At 34.4% G+C, this 22,222-nt stretch overlaps 1 protein-coding gene across 4 annotated transcripts in view; it reads right to left on the minus strand.

Moving 5' to 3' along the window:
- Window positions 1-22,222, minus strand: part of PCNX2 (pecanex 2) — a 357,972-nt gene that overhangs the window by 65,342 nt on the left and 270,408 nt on the right. For all 4 annotated transcript variants that reach the window (XM_031966919.1, XM_031966916.1, XM_031966917.1 and 1 more), the window contains 2 exons: window positions 13,896-13,954; window positions 11,411-11,626 (listed from right to left, as the gene is read on the minus strand). In XM_031966919.1, coding sequence (XP_031822779.1) covers window positions 11,411-11,626; window positions 13,896-13,954 — 275 coding nt within the window. The remainder of the gene's footprint in view (window positions 1-11,410; window positions 11,627-13,895; window positions 13,955-22,222) is intronic.

Genomic DNA, 22,222 nt, shown 5'->3' on the forward strand with positions numbered 1-22,222 from the left:
AAGAAGAAGAAGAAGAAGAAGAAGAAGGGAGAGAGACTTTTTAAAGTGCATACTATGCCAGGGAATGAATTTATATTCTAATTAGGAAAGATAGTACATAAAAGAGAACTGGAAAGGAGAAGGGATGTGTAAGCCTGGTTCTGGAAAAAAGATGTCAAAACATCAAGACATGGACCCCAAAGAGATAGAGTCCAAAAAGATGAAGATGAAAGCTTCAATGTAAGTAGCCTGGTGTCTGGGATGTCTGGGAAATATCATGGAGGTCAGATTATCTCTCTTGAAATCTGGACTGCATGCTACAAGATGAAGATTAGTACAGTAAAAGAAAATTTGCTTCTCTCCTGGGTAAGCAATTGCCTCCCAAATCTGCTTCAAGTTGAGAGGTCATATAATGTAGTGGATCAAGTTCTGGCCCTGGAATCTGCAGGCCCCAGGACAAAGTCCTCCTTCTGATATTTAGCTAGCTATTTGACCATAAGCAAATTTTTTGACTTCTATTTTTTATAACTTTTTATCTTTCCAAATACATGAAAAAGAGTTTTCAACATTTACCTTTGCAAAACCAATGTTCCAATTTTTTTCCTTCCTCCCTTCCCAACTCCCCTAAACTGCAAACAATCCAATATAGTTTAAACATGTGCAATTCTTCTAAGTATATTTCCATAGTTATGCTGCAGAAAAAAAGTTAGAGCAGAAGGGAAAAGAAAAACATGAGAAAGAAAAAAAAACAAGCAAACAAACAACAACAAAAAGTGAAAATACTATGCTTTGATCCACATTTAGATTCCATAGTTCTTTGGATGAGGATGGCTCTTTCTATCACAAGTCTTTTGGAATTGGCCTGAATCACATTATTGAAAAGAATCAAGTTTATCACAGTTGATCATTCCATAATCTTGTGGTTGTTGTGTATACTGTTTTCTTGAGTCTATGCACTTCACTCAGCATCAGTTCATGTAAGTCTTTTCAGGATTTTCTGAAATCATTGTGCTGACCATTTCTTATAGAATAATAATATTCCAAAACATTTTTATACCATAACTTATTCAGTCATTTCCCAATTCAGTTTCCAGTTTCTTTTCTCTATAAAAAGGATTGCTACAAACCATTTTGCACACGCAATTCTTTCCCCTTTTTTATGATCTCCTTGGGATATAGACCCAGTAGAGATACTAATGGATCAAAGGAACTTAGGTAGTTTGATAGCCTTTTGGGCACAGTTCCAAGTTGCTCTCCAGAATGATTGGATCAGTTCACAACTCCATCCACAATGCTTTAGTGTCCCAGTTTTCCCATATCTCCTCCAACATTTCTCATTGTCTTTTCTTGTCATTTTAGCCAATCTGAGAGGTATAAAGTAGTACCACAGAGTTGTCTTAATTTGCATTTTTCTAATCAATGATGATTTAGAGCATTTTTTCATATGACTAGAAATCTTTTTAATTTCTTTGTCTGAAAATTGTCTGTTCATATCCTTTGACCATTTATTGAATTGTCTGACTTCTTAGTCCCAGACAACTCTCTAGGACTAAATTGCATAGAGTTGTTGATCTGCCTTAGTGGAAGTAGTTTCCACATTGGGAGTTTCCTGTGAGGACAAAATCAAGGATTTGTTTATCCTCCCAACCTTTAATCTCTAAATACTCCCTATTAACTGTTTTACAATCAATCTGTCTTGGTCTACTGCAAAGTCTACTTTGTTTAACCAATCCAAAATTTCAACCTAGATATTTGATTGGAAAAACTTATAAATTGATGTCAAATTTTTAGAGATCATTAAACAAACCCATATCCAAGGGTAGGCTACTAATAAGTATCTAGATACTTATGTGGTGGCCTCTGGGACTTGACAAGAATTCTTAAGGAGCAGAAGGAGCTGTCATGGCCTTTTAGCTATGGAAACTTTGACTAGAGACCTGGTGTGGGAAAACCACTTAAAATATTCATTTCACAGCCGGTTTAACTGCTTCCATGTGTTTTTCAAGGTTTTCTCCTGCTATAGCAATCTTTACTCTTATGATAAAGCCTGGGTTTATGCTTGGAAAAAGGATAGAGTTCTGTTTAAAAGAAGTTAACCTATAAAAGATTAGTGAATCCACTTATCACTAGATTCACATTTTAAGGAAATTCCAGCTAAGAGGGAGAGGGAATAACTTTCTTTAAGGAGAAGGGAAAAAAAATAAGGAAATATGGAAAGGCAGGGAACTAGAAATCTTTTGTGTCTGTGAAAAGACAGCCAGTTTCATAATGCTGGTAAAGAGACACATACTGTATGATTTCTCCTTATTAACACTACTTCAGAATACTAGTGTAGGAGTCAGATGACTTTGATTCTAGACTCCAAGATGATCTTGATTTTAAACTCCAATCTACCACTAATTTAGTTAGTGACTTTAGAGAAATCAGTGAACCTCTACAGACTTCAGATTAATCCTATGTGGAATAAAAGGTCTGGAATAAGAACTCTGAAGGCTCACTAGAAAATCTTGTCTTCTGTTGTTATCCCTTACACATACAGAACCTTTGCCTAGTCTGATAGAATGTATATACAACTCCTTACCTCCCCTAAATTAAAATAACTGCTTAAACCAGGCAGAGAACAGATTCCTTTCTTCCTATTTTCTCAGCTATGCTGTAGCTGTTATAGTATACTGTACTGCTGTGTAGACCCACCCACAAGTTTCTAAACCTGAGCCACTGCCTATCTATTCCCTACCTGTTTCCTCAGATGAGACCTATGAGCTTTGCTTCTTGTTATACCATTCTGCCTAATTTGACTTCTGAACACTGATTCAGCATGGGAATAATGAGAAACATGATGATGCTAATGATAAAAAGAAAGCTCTTAGCAGATGACCTGGAATTTTTTCAGCAAAATATAAGGCAAGATTCTCAGCAGAAAGGGAAGGGGGAAGGAGAACTAAGGAAGTTTTGAGCAAGAACCAAAAACATTGCAAAAAGCTCCTCTGAGAAGTAAGATAGTCAATTAGGTAGTTGTGAAAAAATTGCTTTGCTGTGGTGAGGGCCCATGTGAAATTACTTAACGAATTTATAGAGGATCTGCTCAGCACGGTTTCATGATTTTTCTCCAGCTTTATTTGGCAGCATGTGTATAGTGACAAAGACAGGCATAATTTTGGAGGGACTCTGTGCTAGCAAAAGATGTATGCTTAGTGTGATAAGCTCTGGTGTCTTTGGACCTTTCCTTTTCACCAATGAGATTTGATTAATCTCAAAGTATTACAAAATCTTGGCTGTGAAAGTTTTTGAACAACACCAATTTCTACTACATAATTTTGATGAAATGAAATCTTGCTTTTATCTCTTGTTTTGTTAAGCAAATTTGAAGGAAGTCTTTTCTATTTCGATTTATATTTTATATTTCGAAAATATTTTCTATTTTTTATGTCCCATGTTGGTCAGAATAACAATATACAATATTAATAGGCATTCAATAAATACTTCCTGAGTTGCTTTTTGTCCCTCTTATTTCAATCATGTTCCTCCTAATTATACCTCTTGCAGTATCTTCTGTCTTTTTGGCCTTTTCTTTTCTCCTAAGGAAGGTTATCTCACCTCACATTTTCCCAGTTGCTCTCTTTGCTATTAAGCATTACCCCTCTCTGCTGGAGTGCTAGTGATCTGTCTCTTTTTCCTCTCCCTACTGGAAAGTTAACCCATCCACCTGCTCCAACTAGCTGACTGAAGGAGATCAGACATGACTGAACAGATAATCAACTTTCCTTGCTCTATTCTTCTGCTTCCACCTACACAAATGAATGACATTATAATGGGATGTGAAATCCAACAGATTCAATTTCCTTTGAGAAACTTTGAACCTGATGCCCCTCACCTCACTGCTCTCCTTGTGGAGTTCATTATTTGTTACCCTGACTTAGATTTAAAGCTGATTATTAAACTGTCAAATCTTGAATGGCTTCTTTAAAAAACCCATAATGTTTGGTAGTTGGAAGAATTACTCATAAAATCTCAAAGTGAAAAGACCACTGAAGTCCTGTAACTCACTGCAGCCCAGTTCTCTGCCATTACAAAAGAAGCAAAGGAGTTTCTATTCTGGGATCTTCACTATGCCCAGGCTAAAAGAAAAAGAAAAATAGAAAAAAAAATTGGCTCCTTAAATGAAATTTGTCTCCTGCTTGTGCTATCTCAGCAGTATCCACATTAATCATTCACTTCAACCCTCTCAATATAAATAGGGTTGCTTTAGATACAGACTTCTATGCTGAATTATTAGTAACACCTAACCCAGAGAAATCAGAGTTTTGAATCCTGTGAATTCATCCCTTGTGGGATGTTTTTCTTTGAATGAGGGCAAATCATACTTTTACTAGCTCACTCTCTAATTTTCTACCACTTGTGAGTTGGTGGAATCAGTGACTCAAGGCAGAATACAAAGAAGCATTCTGAATCCAGTTTACTTGCATTAGACAGACAAGGATAATATCACATCTTATATAGAAATGGAGATGACAAGATATCTTAAACAAGAGAAGAAAGGACCATACTTAAAACACTGGTTGGATGTAATACAAAAAATTGGATTGTGAAATCAGTCATCCTTCCTTTCTCTCAAATATTCAACTTTTTATTAACTGGTTCTTTCCCTATTATCTTCAAACATTCTTGTTTTCACCATCCATAAAAAAAAAAAAACCCAAACATTTCGCTGGACCTTTCCATTCTCCCAAATTATATTCCTAGATATCTCTTTCTATGAACCAAATTCCTTGAAAATTTTACTATATTTCTGCATTCACCTTTTTTCCCTTTTACTCATTTCTTTGCCTTTTGTGATATTGTTTGTTCTTATCCCTCAATTGAAAAAGTTTACTCTGATGTTACTAATGACCTCCTAATTTCCAAATCTGGTGACATTCTCTCAGTTCTAGTCTTTCTCAACCTGTTGACTGCATTTGCTATAGTAAACCACTACTAGTGTTGAGGTGGCCCAGGGTTCAGAGAGCAGAACTTGGAGTTAGGAAGATCTGAATTTAAATATTACCTCAAATATATACTAGTTGTGTTAGCTCTGTGCTTCAGTTTCCTTGTCTAAAATAGAGATAATAATGGCATCTACCTCTCAGGATTGTTGTGAGGATCAAATGAGCTAATTTATATAAATTATTTTATAAAGCTCATGTTACTATTTAAATACCAGCTATTACTATTTGTGGGGAAGCTCAGGAGCACAGTGGATACAGCACTGGAGTCAAGAAGACTCTTCTTCCTGGGTTCAAATCTAGCCATGGAGCATACTGGCTGTGTGATCCTAGTAAATCACTTAACTCTCTTTGCCTCCATTTTCTCACGTATAAAAGGAGTGGAGAAAGAAATGATAAATCACTTCAGTATCTTTGCCAAGAAAATCTCAAATGGGGTCATGAAGAGCAGGACACAACTGAAAACTGAAACAATAAAAATTATTATTATAAAAAATAATCATAATAATAATAGCCTTCTTCCTACTCTTCCCTCTCTTTTTATGACACTACTCTCCCCTAATTTGCATCTCTTCAGTCACCTTTGTTTGCTCATTATCCACATAATATCCTCTACCTATGGGTAATTATCAATGTTCTATATTATATTTTTTCCTCCTTCCATAATCTCCCTCTAAATTCTTTCATCAGCTTAATGGTTTTAATTATCATCTCTATTCAAATAACTTTCAGATCTACACTGTATCTTTCCTAGACTGTACCTCAAGTTTCAGTCCCAGATCAACAACTGTCCATTGGACATTTCAAACTGTATTTCCTGATCCAACTTAAACTCAACAAAGCTAAAACTAAATTCATTATCTTTTCACTTAAACTTTTTCCTGTTTCTGTCAATAGGCCAGAGAGACCAATGACTCAGTGCAACTCTGACTCAATTAAATCCAATTCACTTCCAAATCAAAATACAAGACAGCACTCTCTTTATGTAATTAGTTCTCTTCAAGAACAAAGGATGAACAAAAACAACAAACCCCCCAATTTTTTTTTTTTATCAAAGGCACCACTATTTTTCCAATGTATCTAGTTTGGCATTATTCTGGACTTTTCACTCTCTGTCACTTCACATATCCAACCAGTAGCCAAATTTTCTTTTTTCCACTTTGAAAAGTCTCTCTTGTACAGTCACTTCTCTCTCTTCCTATAGCTACCATTTTATCAGGCCCTCATCCTCTTACCTTGATCATGGCACTGACTTCCTAATGAACTCTACTGTATAAGTCTTTCATTCCTCCAGGCTATTCTATATATTGCTTCCAAGGTAATTTTTCTTAAGCAAAAATCTTACTAGGTAACTCTCTTATTCAATCATTCCCAATGGTTTTCTCTTGATAAAATATAAATTACTCTGTTTCGCTTTTAAAGTCCTATACAATCTAGTCCAGACCCATCTGTTTAGTCTTTTTGGATATTATTCCCCCTCTCATACTCTTGAATTAAACCAAACTATCCTCATAGTTCCTAACTCATGGAATGCTATCATCTATCTCTATACTTTCAGAAAAGCTGTTTCCACTTGGAATGTATTTCCTTATAATTTCTGTCCCACAGAGCTACTTATTCCTTTAAGATGCAACTCAGACACCATAGGCACCATCTTTTACATGAAGCCTTTATTGATCCCCGAAAAGGCTAGTGCCTTCCTAATCATACTCTCCTGTATTTAATCACTTCATCTATTTCTTATGTATTCATTTTATACTTCTGCTATATATATTCGTATGTATATCTTGTCTCCTCCATTGGAAATATAAGCTGACTATGAATAGAGACTCCTTCATTTGTTGTATGTATCTCTTTAGGACTTGGCACAAAGTATTTAATGAATGCTTATTGATTGTTTAGAGTCAGGATACCTGAGAAGGAATCAGATCTCTTGCAATTACTATGTGTTTGACTTTGGACAAGTAATTCTTAGTCTTAACTTTCTTTATATGTGTCAAATAAAGAGTTTAGACCAGATGAGCTCTAAGGTCCTGTTCAGCTCAAGATCCATTCCATGATTCTGTAGTCTATGAACCAGAGGTTCAAGCACAGAAATATCACACCAATGGCTAGAGCAGAAAGGAGTATCAGGAGGGTGAGTAAGACATACATATGAGCAAGAAGCAATTATCAAAATAAGTTAAGGAAACTGAGAATAAACTCAAGCAAGTGCAGAGCACACTGAAAGGTGAGTGAAGTTATGATACCCAACAGAAGTACTGAATGTGTGCCAGTTCCTTTTCATTGTTATATTTCAGCATTGGATGAACTCCTCAAAGGGAAAATAGGTTTTGTAGCCGACACATCTTTACTCTGATAGTCCAGGATTGTAAAGGACCCAAGTAAACTGTTCAATTTGGAGAAATGGGGAACTAGAAAGTGGAAGGCTGAACAGGGTTTTAGACATATAGTCCAACAAACAAATCCAAGAAAAGCAGGTCCTTCCAAATGTAATAGAAGTCTATGAAATATCACAATCATTCAAAGCCGAGTGCATTCCTCCGACCATAAATGTCAAAGTAAAATTGTATAAAACTATGTACTCTTTGCAATTGTCAAAAGAAACAATAAGGCAAGGAAAAATTAAATATATTGCCCAGTAGGGAGAAGTCCAGACCAAGTTAACTGGTCTTCTTTTTCCTTCAGACATCATTATTTTGCCCGAGTAATCGTTACAGCCCGGCCACGTTAATGTTCTGTTTTGGAGGAAGGAGGGAAATAAAGCAGCGATAACAGGGAAAGCCTCCTGGGCAATCTCAGCATTACACGAACAGCTGCCTCTCCACTGTGCACAATTATATCTGTTTCACGCAATTACATCTCTGCCTCCTTCCATATTTCATCTAATGAAGTTTCAAGTGAGGCATAAATGCTTCATTTGGTGGACTAAGAGGAAGGCCTGTGAGGGACACCTGACAGTAAGAAAAAGCATGCAAGAATTCCATCAGGCAACCACAACTCCAATCTAATTATCTTTGTTTGCCTCCCAAACACATGGACTCTTTCGGGTCTGTTGAAAGAAAAGCAAGCCTCCAGAGAAAAAGATTTAAGTCAGCCCAACCATGTTGACAGATGAAACTGCCTAGTTTCATGGACTCTTTTGAAATCAGTGACAGTGGATAAGCATCGGTTATACCTTGGATTCAGAAATTTAGAGAATAATTCTTCCCTGTATTATTTCCTAACATTTGTGGAAGGCCCAGCTCCCCAAGGAATCGTTAATATAAGGGACAGAGAACTGGGCCCCACATCAGAGGACTTAGATTTAAATACTGTCTTTGAAACTTGCTAACTGTGTGGACTTAAAATCCTTGAGATTCAGTTACCTCCTCTGTAAAATGAAGTTTGTCTAGTATAGATAGTCTCTGATATTTATTAGGTGATGTAGTGAATAGTGCCCTTATCCTGGAGTCATGAAGACCTCAGTTCAAATCTAGACTCTCTCTCTCTCTCTCACACACACACAGACACAGACACACACAGACACACACACACACACACACACACACACACACAAAAAAAAAAAAAACTTTGCTCAAGCTTCTGTTTGTCTCAGTTTCCTCATCTGTAAAATGAGGATGACCCTTGCCTCCCAGTGTTGGTGCAAAGATCAAATGAAATAATAATTGTAAAGTTCTTTGCACAGTTCCTGGCACATAATAGTATTATTATATATAAGTATTAATTATTAGCTTTTATTTTACTCTCCTTTGGGGGAAGTTACATGTAGTGCAGTGTTAGGTCTGGAATCAGAAAGATGCATCTTCTTGACTTCAAATATTTACTAGTTGTGTGAACCTGGGCAGTTTCCTCATCTGCCTCAGTTCCTCATCTATAAAAGGAACTGGAAAAGGAAATGACAAATTACTGCACTATGTTTGCCGGGAAAATTCCAAATGGGATCACAAAGAATTGGCCATGACTGAAACAACTGACCAGCAAGAATATCCTTTGAATGTTGATCATCATTCCCTTCTAATCCAGCATGATGGACTCTAGTTATAATAAAAACACTTGATGTCATATAATATGACATGTTAATATGGAATATTAGTTGGTGTGATACGCAATATAATCCTGTATGTATAATAATATAAATTAGATTTCTAAAACTTCTAAGATTACATAAAATATATGCCAAAGATGTTTCATTCTGCCTTTGAATTGAGCTTGAACTTTCAAATCATAGTTTAACTGGAAGAAGAGGACTGAGAGAGCCTCAGATGCCTAAAAGATGTTGAGTTTAACATGTAGTTAGTGAATGAGAATAATTAGTTAAAATAAGACAATACCAGATCACAGGATTCTTTTGCCACCCCTAACCTCCATGGACTATACTTCACATAATTTTTTTTCCTGGTTGAGCTCCATTTTGCTTTCTCCTTAGCATTGGCTCACTATATGACTCTCTCATAAGACTCTCCAGAGTCTTCACCCATAGGCTTATACCCAAAAATCCAAAGTAGTTACTCTTCCTCTTCCTCAAGATCTTCCTGACTGATGCCCTCTCTCAATGCACTATGGAATAATATCTTTCAGCCTTTGTAATAATATTAAACAATAACTAGTATTTATATAGCATTCTAAAGTTTGTAAAATACTATACAAATTTGTCTCATTTTATTTTCACAACTCTGGGAGGTAAGATTCTATTATCATTCTGTTTGCCAGATGAGACAACTGAGGCAGAGAAAGGTTAAATGATTTGTTAAGGATCACATAGTAAAGAAGTACATAAGATAGGATTTAATTCAAGTTTTCTTCACTCTGATTCTAATGTTCCATCCATTGTTTCACCCAGCTATCTTATTTATTTTAATCTATTAATATTAATAAACTGAGTAGTAGCACTTTATAGTAGATGGAGAGCCAGAGTCAAAGAATCAGGAAGATATGGGCTAAATGCCCACTTCAGACATATTCTGGCTGGGTGACTTTGGCAGTTAATTTTCTTGGGCCTTGATTTCCTCATATGCCAAATGAGAGGTCTAGACACATGACTTCTGAGGTTCTTTCTAGTCTTAGAATTGTGATACTGTTATGATCTTTCTTGTTAGAGGGAGAACAGAAGTCAGAGAGCTTTCAAAATCCTAACAAGTGGAGAGCCTCTGAATATTATATTACTGCAAAGCTATATTATTCTATTTTAAAATACATAGAGGTCAACTGTGTTATGAAGGATATGGCATTATTGTTATAAATATACACATGCATATGTACAAATATGTCATCAATGAATTTTGGTTCATGAGATCTCAAATTTGATCTTTTTGGGGGTTCATATTGGTTTGACAGTCCTTAGTGGTCAGCTCTTTGTACAGTAAGTCATATTTGCTCAACCAATCAAATAGTTTTTTTAGTTATGTAACTGTCAGTTTTCAGATATGTCAAAGTACTAGTTTAATTTGTACAGAGTACTCATTTGATTTGTCAATTTTATTGAAATCCTTTCTCCTCCTCCTCCCCCTCCTCCATTTCCTCCCCTTCTTTATCATCATCATCTTCTTTTTTATCATCATCTCTTCTTCCTCATCCTCCTCCTGCTCTTCTCCTTTCTCTTCCTCCTCAAACTATTTTTCTTATTCTCCTTCTTTTTGTCATATTTGCTCAACAAATTAAATTTTTAAAAATTATGTGACTGTTAGTGTTCAGACATGTTGGAGTACTAGTTTTCCATGATTTATTGGAGAACAGGGCCAACTACTTGATGGATTGTGTGTAACCTAGGAATATAGAAAGTCTGTGCCATAACCTTATCCTCTTAACTCTTCCTCAGTAAAAGGGATAGTATATTTTTACTCTGATAATCTTTCTTGTGATTGTTTCTTATCAATGCTGTGAATACAATAATTTTTGGATTTTAATTAAATATTTTTATTTAAAATTGTCATTGAAATAAATTAAACTATTATTTAAAGTATTACACTTAAAATAATTCTCTCTAAATATATAGATTACATATATAAATGTATAATAGTTAAAAGAAACAGAAAGAATAATGCCAAAACCAAAACTGAATACTGTGTATTTCTAATGACCAAGTTTGGAGTCAAAGAAGAAATAAGAAACTCTAAATTTTGTCTCCTTCCTCTTTTGCAAGGGAGTAGAGGATTATTTATTTGAAACATTACTGTAAAACTCTTTCATTTGTTAGTTTTGTTGAAATATTTTGTTCTCCCCTTCCTCACCGTCTTCCCTTTCCTCCCCTTCTTTTTCATCCTCTTTTTCTTTTTTTTTCCTTTTCTTCATTCTCCTCCTCTCCCTCTCTTTTCTCCTCCTTCTCTTCCTTATCATCTTCTTCTTCTTTTCTTTTCTTTTTCCCAAATGATGGCTTCCCAAGTAGGAAAGTGGGAAGGGAAATGTTTGGAAATAAAGATGATTAAAAAATAAATTAAAAAGATTCTTACCTCTAAACTCCAACCCTCGAAGTTGAAAGGTAACAAGGCCATTTCCTATTTCAATTAGGTGAACAAAAGCATTGAGGTAATCTGACGCCAAAATAAAGCAGTCTCCAGAGCTGTAATTACCCCATCGACCAAGAACCAAATCTCCACAAAGAGATACTTGGAGAGATCTTGTCAAATGTTCATAAAAGATGGAATTCAGATTGTTGTCATCATTTCCTTAAAGAAGAATTACAGGAATCAAATTATATTCAGGTGAATATATTTTCAGGTGAATGCTTTATGGATTAAATTCTATAAAATAATTATATACAGAAAATTCAGAATTTGTAGGGGATTCCAGGCATTCCATGAGTTAGATAATGCCTACAAAATCTTTCAGTTTATTGAAATGAAAAACATGTGATCCTTGTACCGAAGCTCATGTTAACTCCCCTCCCACCCTCTGCACAGTCTTAATTTAAAATAACAATATAATAAAAGCTGTAATTCATATTGTTATATGTCACATATCACATATGTAATATTTTCTCAGAAAATAAGCTCTCTGAGAGCACAAATTCATAGAACTGTAGATTTCTAGCTCAAAAGGATTTCAGAAGTCAGATGACCTCTGATTCAACTCTCAACTAATTCAACTTTCTCATTTTATAGATGAGGAAATGAAGACATAGAGAACTTAAGTGACTTGTGTGCAAGATTACAAGGTCATAAGTAGCAAATACCAGAGTGAATTCAGAATCTCTGACTCTGAATCTAGCACTGTTTCTGCTAACTTACCATGCTACCTCTGCAATCTGGAATCTGTTTTGGCTTGAGTAATCAGGGAACAATCACAAATACAGTGCAGTCTGAGCTATGCTCCATGAGACAATTTTGTCAGAAAAGCAACATGTAACCAGTGCCTGCTTGGGCTTCTGAGTGAGTTTTCACTCTTTCTTGTCCTTAGGCTAACTCAAGCACTGGCATAACCATGAATCAATGTTTCAGTTGATCTATGGAATAACATCATCATATCATGAATGTCCTCACCCGCTGCCAGAAGCAGTAGAGAAAGGAATTAAGGTGATTGCATTTATATCCTAATTATGATTAATGAAATGAAATGAATTTCAGATGAGTTGAGGCAGTGTCACATAACCTCATAAAATATCAACGTAACTAAAGCCTCTGACACATTGCCTGCTTAACCTGACTACTGCATTCATTTGTTACAGTGACTCACAGCTGATACTCAGAGGCTTATATAAAGCCTGCTGAAAGTCCCTGTTGCTTAGAAGAGGAGTCTCAAAGGAGGGGAATATACTATTGTTTAGTAATCTTCAACTGCTAATATTTATATAGATATCTATATAACATATTTTCTACCAAGATATGGATATATCTATATATATATGAAATATATAGATATATCCATATCTTGGTAGAAAATATGTTATATATAATGTAATATATACATCTTTGAATCATATACCTATTTATACACATATAGATTAATAACTAAGAGATGGGAAGATATATTTTAATAATGGACACCAGGATAAACATATTTATCTCTAGATCCTTGCTTAGAATACTTTGATAATATTTTCACAATTATAGTTACAATGATTGACTAATGATAATATAGATCTAAGAGCAAAAGTACTTTTATATATAAGCTAGGTATTGTAGAGAGTTTCATGGATTCAGAAACGTTGATCCACCATATCTGCCAGATATATAATTACATTATTTTTTTTAAGTTTAACAAATAGTTCCATGTGAGTATATCTTCAGATTATTTTAAAATCATCATATCCTAGCCCTCAGACAAATGCAGACAGCTAAACAAATGCAGACAACAGACCAGATACATTCTCCTCCACCGCCTCACACTCCCTTCTCCTCTGACACTAACTACTTCACTGCTATCATAGAATGTTTAAAGAAAAAGAAATGGTATGGAAAAGAGAGTATTCAGAATTTAAGAACATAGGTTATAAGGAATTTTGTCATTCTTTGGAGATAGAAAAAGAAGAAGAATAAATAGGTGGTTGAAAGTGAAACAGATTGTGGAGGAAAAACATATTTTTGTATTGGGTCCTTTTATAGATTCTAGGACATGGAATCAGGAAATGGGGAGGACAGCTTAATTCTGATTTGTTCAAGGTGCTGTATGACTAAAGACCAATTGGGTTTTAAGATTTGCTGCCTAAGTTTGGTATTTACTATTTACAAACTCAAATGTCTTGATTAACAAAGTTATTCACTGCTCAAGAGCTACCTAATCAATTCAGAATAACCAGTGAATGCATTTCCATACCAAATCAGGGGACTTAATCAATCCTCTTGCAGAATTTTATTTTATTCTAAACATATTTGCCCCAATGTGCTTTGTTCCCACAATGATTATTAAAAACAACATGAACCTAATTTTCCCTGCTTAGTTCCCAGCAAAAACCCATTTACATTTTCAAAGAGGGAGAAAGGATGCTTTTTTGCATACCTGGATCTTTTTCAATTTGAACTGCCAGTCTTGTATTGGAGTTGTCCACTCGTCTTGTGCTGAGAGGAAAACAATCCAAGTAAAAATGGAAGTCAATAAGGTTTTTTCAAATTATAGTGACCAGCTACTACTTTAAAAGATAAGGTTGTAGATAGAATCATGGATTAGTTAGAAGTCTTTCTTCCAACCGCTTTATTTTCTAGAAGAAATCAAGACCTCAAAAGCTTATTTGCCAAAATTACACAGATACTAGATGGCGGAGCCAGTATTTGAATAGATTGCAATGAATTTGATACAGAGCATAATGAAGATAAAAAAAATTGTTATCTTCTATTTTGACGATGTTTGTTAGGAACTTTCAGGCAGAGGGGAGAAAAAGATTGGAAGATAGAAGAACTTAACAAGTGAAGTATCTTATCTTCTGAACATTTTAAGGGTTTCTATCACAACCTAAAGTCAACATTTAAATGTTATTATCATGTTAATTAATATGTTAATATTAATATATGATGTAATAATATGTTATTTCTTAAGAAAATGAAATTCCATTTTTATCCAATATGGCAAGAGAAATATCAGGTATACTGGACTAGATGTTTTTTTCTTTCCTACCTAATAAGCAGAGAAATTGCCTTTGAGTCTTGATGGATCCATGGCATTAATTTCAAGCCTGATACAGATTTACAGTAACCTAAACCATAAAAGGTCAACTTGCAAGGACTCAGTGTTCCTTAGACTTGGTGAAGGTCCACTCTGATGTGAATCAATACCCTCAACACATCCTGATAGCCAGGTATTTCCATATAGAAATGGGGGGTGAGTCTCTCTGAACTGGTGCTGTATCCTTTCTGAATATACTTTCCATCTTATGGCTAAATGAACTACCTTTTGTTAACTGTTTGTCTATGGGAGTGTCATTTCATTTGTCTCAAACCTGAAACATTAGATCTACCTGATTCAGTGTTAGCCTAAAACAAAGGTACTGTGCATACACAGTGATGCTCTTTTACAACTGATGCCAGAAAATAATATAAATGAATTTAATTGAGTTCTAATTTCTTTCTACATGACTTTTCTTTCATCTTACAGATTAATAAGAACAGATTTTTACCATAAATATATTAAATAAAAATAGGAGCCCCTAAATGGCACAGTGGTCAGAGTGTTGGGCCTGGAGTTCAGAAGTATCATCTTCCGAGTTTAAATTTGGCCTCAGACACTTATTAGCTATGTGACTCCGAGAAAGTCACTTGACTCTCTTTGCCTCAGTTTCCTCATCTGCAAAATGAGTTGGAGAAGGAAATGACAAAAATCACTCCAAAATATCTTTGCCATGAAAACATCTCATGGGTCATGAAGAGTTGGGCACAACTGAAAAAGTAATAAATAACAGCAACATTTATATAATTCTTTATAATTTGTAATGAATTTTCATAATAAGTTTAAGACGTGAAGTATTATCACAATTTTACATATGAAAAAACTGAAACTATGAGAGGTTGGAATATTTGACAGAGGTTTCAAAGTTAGTAAGTGAGATAGTTGCAATTCCCCAAATTTCAAGTCTAGGATTTTGCATGTTAATGTGGAACAGCAAAGATGATCTTGCTAAGGATGGTTTTCATTATGCAAGCTTACTGAAACAGAAGTGTGAATAACTGATATTTGTTATGTTATCCATAGCTTATAGTTGATATTAACACATTTTATTAAGCAACAAATAACTACTGTGATATCAGTCCATCAATTAACATGCATTTATTAAACATCCACTGTGTTCCAGACTCTGTGCTTAATGCTAAACTCTGACCAATGCAGTGTCCAATAATGAATTCAGTGGATAGATGATAAAGCATGTCTCCCATCTCTCCCTGTCATAGTAGACTCTAAGTGTCCAATGAAGCATACATTTTCAAACATGGACAATGAATTGATATGTTTTGCCTGACTTAATTTTTATTATCTCCATTTTAAAAAATCTCAGAACTTCAGAATGTAGAGAACTGAAACTCTGAATAGGTGTACTTGGATCTGAGAATGCAGAGCACTTAAAGCTAATTATCTGTTGGCTTTATTAGCATATATTTGGATCATGGATCTCCTCACCTTTGGTGCTTGCTGAATGTTTGGTAGTAAGATAATCATAGGCAAGAATTGGAGGGCAGAGGGAGAGAAGGGAGTGTCACTTGGCGGCAGGATGAGGGGGAGAGAGACTGGAGACTCCGGATTCCAGAATCCAGGAGATATCTTTGACAAGTCTCATGGCAGCTTGCCTGCCTCCTTCACTTCTCTCACTAAAGACCAAAGACTTTAATTTGTCCCAACTCTGGCTAACCCTGAAGTCCTCCAGGGAGCTAGCCCATACTCTACATCAGAGAAATTAAATGATTTGTTAGTAGTTATACTGCTGATTAATAAGACCTTACCTGACTGAAAAGACAACATTCTTTCCATTAAATCTCTTTGTCCCTTCACTCCCTCAATAATTCGAGAGCTAAGCAACAAGACTATGAGTTTCACTCAATGGACGTGGTGATTGGGTTGGGAGGAATGCAATGATATTTCTCTATCCTAATCAAGTTACCAGCGAACAGATTTCTACTATTGCTCTAAGAGCCCTGTAATCCTTGAAAATAAAAGGTTACACGATTCCAAAAAAAAAAAAAACTAAGATAGTAGTAAAAATTCTCTTAATGAAGATAGATAGGAATCTCTTCTTTGCATAAGAATTATCCAAGCAGAATTTTAAATTTTATCTTGAAAACTGGAAAAATGTACTTTTTAGGAACAGAATAAATAACTTTTAAAAAGGAAATGTGCCAACCCACAAACCATCTACCAAATTTTCTTTGGGAATTAGAACACTTTATAAAAATCTATTAAGTAAAATACTGGTTTCTTCTTAAAAGTGATAGATAGAATTCCCAGTGTTAAATTCCATTCAACAATAACTAAACTAAACTGCCTATGTGCCCCAAGGTCCCTGGCTGTCAACCAGACTGTCTAAGAAGATGAATTTTAAACCATGGTGAATAACTTGAATTTTCCCCTGTGATTTCTTACTGTAAATTTGGTGCTTACTACTCCAAGGTGCTAATTAGCACAGTAATTGGATTTCTTCCTCAACTATACTATTCTATGAACATCAATTCCAGATACTTTGACTGCTGTTGGAAGGGAAAATGTATATGTCTAATACCCCTGGTACTTGGTGTGCAAAAATTCAGTTCCCTGAATGTTTGACATGTGAATGCATGCATATTCTGTTAGACCACCTGCCTGACTTTTGCTATAGCCACAGGGTCTCTTCATTGTAATACCATGCTGTTCTTTAGAGGTAGAATCCCCAAGTAAAAGGTATCTTTCTCTTTCTCATATGATATTAATCACATTGTGATTCTCTCTTTTTAATTGCAGAAATTACAAGTCTAATTCTCCTTTCTATTATCTGTTATCTGATTCTTGGCAACCTAGTTAACACCTGCTTTACATTATATTTCTCCCTGGAAATATACTCTAGTCCAAATATCCTTCTTCCCACATCCACTAAGTACTTTCACCTGAGGCATTTGAAGGATTCAAATTATATTTTCTTTAATTAATTGTTATAAAGGATCTTCTAGGCTGAGTCCAAAAAGAAGACAGGATCTACATAGATGATATAATCCTTTAGGTGCTCAGGTATGATGGGGTTTGATAGCGATATCTCTTCCAGGTCCATAATACTACAAAGTTTATTCAGTAATATTCTCAACCCTCAGAAAGTTACAATTAGATATAACCAAAGGGATGAAGAACGCCTGTTATTCAGACTGTGACATGCAGTTGGATGACTAATGTATTAAATTAGTTCATAAATATACTATATTGAACAGATCAGATCAACAATGAGCTGAGCCTGAGCCAAATAGGAGAAAGAGACCAGGTTGGATGATATTTGGGAAACTTTATTATTTTCAACATTCCCATTTTTCTAATATCAATATTTTTTTAGAGATGCTCTCTGAAAATGACACATAGAGCACCATAATGTATTATATATTAGGGTTCAAATTTCCGATTGAGTCATAGAGCAATGGAGAGATGCATGACAGATATAATCAAGTTATGTCATATTGACCATGAGGGCTTGTATGCAGGAAATGACAATAAAAGAGATTATTCAGAAAATGTGTGATTTGAAAAGGGAATGGATGAGTCATATAATGAGATCAAGGGATAACAGATGGACAACCCAAATGGTATACTGATACCTATAAAATGCCAAATGACCTATTGTAAAAAGTCACCATAAAATTAGGAAAACCATATTTAGAAAGTTATGAGAGAATATGGCAAAGAGTCCATATTCTTGTGCACAAAGAACAAAAAGGTACAGATGAGATTGAATCTTTGCTTTTGGAAAATTTACTTTGGAAAAAAAATGCTTTGGAGTATTCACATTGATAGGATTGTGGATTTCTAATTATTTGTTATCAAATCCCATTATGATAGTACCTTGTCCACATTATCAATATTTTGTCTTTAAAGAAACTGAGACTGACAGAGGTCAATATTATGCTCTTAGATGCAGGGATGAAGCTAATAATAAATGCTTACATTTATTCCAAAGATATCATCCTTCTGAGAGAAAGTCACCTGAAATTTAGGGGGAAATATAATACAAATCCCTTAATATTCCTGTCTCTCTGTTTCCTCATTTGTAAAATGAAAGCATTGAACTACATGACCTCTGAAGTTCTTCGCAACTATGGATCTATGATTCTATATACATGTGCTCAACACGAGAAAAATGAGTTTGTGGTTGGCTTTTTAATTTTTAAAATGCTTTTGTTGTCTCAAATAGCCATGGTTAGTCATCATTTGAAAGTAATCTTGTTTTAAAATTAAAAAAAAAAACCTCTTTCAAAAGAAAGATAGTCCAGGACCTCCAGAGGACCTGAGGCAAAAGTAATTTTTTAAAAGCCTTGCTGAGAGCTTTAGGGAACATCTAGCAGTACATATTATTAAGATAGAGAAAATGTGTTTTCAGTGAAAAGAAACATTTCTTAAATTGGGAATTTGGAAAGTTTTGATAGAGTTGGATAGGTCTGGGTGGTAGTTCTGGCAAACAGAGAATTTTGTTAACATCCAAACATTAAGGAGAGATTTAACTGGATTAGAAAGAAGTATGGTGTAAACATTTCTGTGGCAAAGGGACTTGACATTAATTTTCATTTCTTATGTTTTATACCCAATTATTATAATTTTAATAAGATAAAGGAACATGACAAGAGGCAAGCTGCTATGGTGCAGCATTTCTCAAAGTGTGATCCATGGACTCCTGGGAATTCCTGAGATCCTTTCAGGAAGTCTGTGAGAGTAAAACTATTTTCATACTAATACTAAAATTTTGCCTACTAAAATATGTCTATATTTTTTCACCTGTATATCTTTGTGAGGGTTGGTTTTTCCTTTACTTTAATTGAAATGCCATTTCAAAACAGATTGAATTTAGAAGCAGATATGAGAATCTGGCTGTCTCATATTTAGCCAGGCATTCACATACAATCTTTCTTACAAAACTATTTTTTGATATAGTTATTTTTCATCAAAATGCTATATTAATGTTAAATGGGTTTGTTATCATTATTTTTAAATATTTTAAATGCTTTTGTTTTTATTAGTTTATAAATATCAATATGTTGACATTAATATATTGCTATTAAGCATATAATTAACCACAATTTGGGACCCTCAATAATTTTTAAGACTATAAAGGGATCCAGAGAAAAAAAAGTTTGAGAACCATTATTTAAACAGGTAGCAAGAAGAACCTGGGTTCAAATCCTACCTCTGATACTTCTGACTTGAAAATAGGCATGTCTCTGAGTCTTATTTTCTTCATCTGTAAAACGAGGTTAATGATATCTATAATATCTATCTCACTGTGTTGTTTTAAGGCACAAAAGGAGATAGTATGTGCAAAACATGAATAATTTAAACTTTAGCTAAAACATCAAGAAATAGTGGTGTGTAAATAATATCTCAAAATGTGGTACAACTGGAGAATAGCTAGACAAACTGCAATATTTGAATTTAATGTGATATTATTTCATAAAAAGAAATGATAAATAGGATAGATGCAGAGAAGTCTGGGAAGATTTGCATGAACTGATACAAAATAAAAGGAGCAGAATCAGGAAATCATTTTATCTAATTATCATAGCAATGTAAAAGAGAACAACTTCAAAAAATTTCAGAACTTTGATTTAATATAGCAGTTCTCTAAGCTTTATAGAGTACCCCATGTTTCTATACTCTCATAGATATAGAGACTAATCACTTTAAAAGACTGATGGTGAGTTGTATTTCTCACATTTGCACTGATGCAACAGACTAGAGAATGAAACATTTTCAGATATGACCAATATGCTGGCTTTTTCACTTGAGTACTTGTTACAAAGGAGAATTTTTGTTGGTAGGATGGGGATCAAGTTGGTGAGGAGTGTTTTGAGATAAAAAAAGAAAAAAGTCAATACAATATTATAAGAAATGTTGAAGAAAACAAAAAAAATCATAAGCATAATTTTGTTACTATTGTGTTAAATATAATATATATTTTAAGAGTTTATGACTTCAAAATTCTGAACTTAACAAAGACAATAGAGAAAGAGAAAAAAAGGAGGATAAACAGACATAGCCACAGAGACAGAAATGGAAAGAGACATACAGAGAAAGACAGAAAGAGAAAGACAGAGAACAAAATACAAAATAATGGAAAAAGCAGAACATAGGAAACCACAAATCTCTATTTTGTATAGATTTTTTATTTTAAAAGGTGAATAATAAATTTATCATGTCACATGCCCTGCTTTTCTTCTGAACTTCCTTTTGTGAATTTTATTAAAAATATTTCAGTTACCTTTTCTTCTTTTTTGAAGACAATACTATTTTCTCCCTCCCAAAAATCTTCCCTCAATTTAACAAAGAACTTTTAAAAAATGAATGTAATAGAAGTTCATAATTTCATATAGTCATAAAGTATTTGTTGATTCTAAGTTTATAATTTTTTAAATAAAAAAAGAATCACAAAAGTAAATATCATTGCTTTATCATCAATCATTCAAGAGGCAAGGAGGGGATATAGGGACTGGAGTCAGGCCTAATTTCAATCTTGTCTCAGACATTTAATGGTATGATCCTGGACAAGTCAACTAACCTATTTCTACCTGAATTTCTCTAGCTATGCCATGAAGATAATAATAGCATCTATCTCCCAGGGTTTCTGAGAGAATCAATTGAGATAATATTGTAAAGTGCTTAGCACACAGTACCTAGAACACAGTAAGTGCTAATAAATGCTCATTTCCTTCTTTTTTGATCCTACCAAAGTAATAAATATTGTAAGTTTTTTGCAACTATAACTAATTTTTTTCTTCCTTTTTCTTATTATATGCGTGTCTTCAGTGTTTTGGTTGGGACTGCTCTACAAAAATGATCTTGTCATTCCCAATACAAAAACTATATATATATAGTATTTATACCTTCTCTCTTCACCTATCTGCTACTCAGTGTAGCACAAGAGCTGCAGCTATTACTCTGTATGCATTTATAAAGGGCTTTACATATTTTGGGGAAGCTAGGTGATGCCATGGGGCAGAGTGCTGGTCCTGGAGTTAGGAAGATTCCTCTTTCTAAAGTTCAAATCCAGCCTCAAACACTAGCTATAGTCACTTAACTCTGTTGGTCTCAGTTTCCTCATCCGTAAAATTGTCTGGAGAAGGAAATTACAAACCACTCCAGTATCTTTGCCAAGAAAACTCCAAATGGGGTCATGAAGAAGCTAACATGATTGGAAAATGACTGCACCAGTTCGTTAAGTATTTTACAAATGTTAATTCATGTGATCCTCACAATATCCTTGTGAAGTACTTGATCTTATTTTCCACATTTTACATATAAAGAAACTGAGGTTGAGAGAGATAAAGCCACTAGTCCAGGATCACACAACTCTGTAAGTAACTGAGAAAGGTTTTGAACTGTCTTCTTTACTCCAAGGTAAAAATTGTATTCACTGGGTCACTCAGCTGCTTCATTATACACTTGAATATCCTTTGGTAACAGGGTACTTAATTATATCACTTTGCACCATAAGCATCTTCTTCAACTATTATATGTTAGCAGCTAGTTGAATAGTGGATAATATATGGGACTTGGACTCTGGAAAATCTGCATTTCGAATCCTTCTTCATACACTGGGGATAATAAATAGGGTTATGAGGGGTTATAAACATATAAAGTGTTTAGTGAATCTTGAAACTTTATAAAATTGCTAGTAATCATCC

The sequence above is a fragment of the Sarcophilus harrisii genome, chromosome 4 (assembly GCF_902635505.1).
Source record: "Sarcophilus harrisii chromosome 4, mSarHar1.11, whole genome shotgun sequence".
NCBI lineage: Eukaryota > Metazoa > Chordata > Mammalia > Dasyuromorphia > Dasyuridae > Sarcophilus > Sarcophilus harrisii.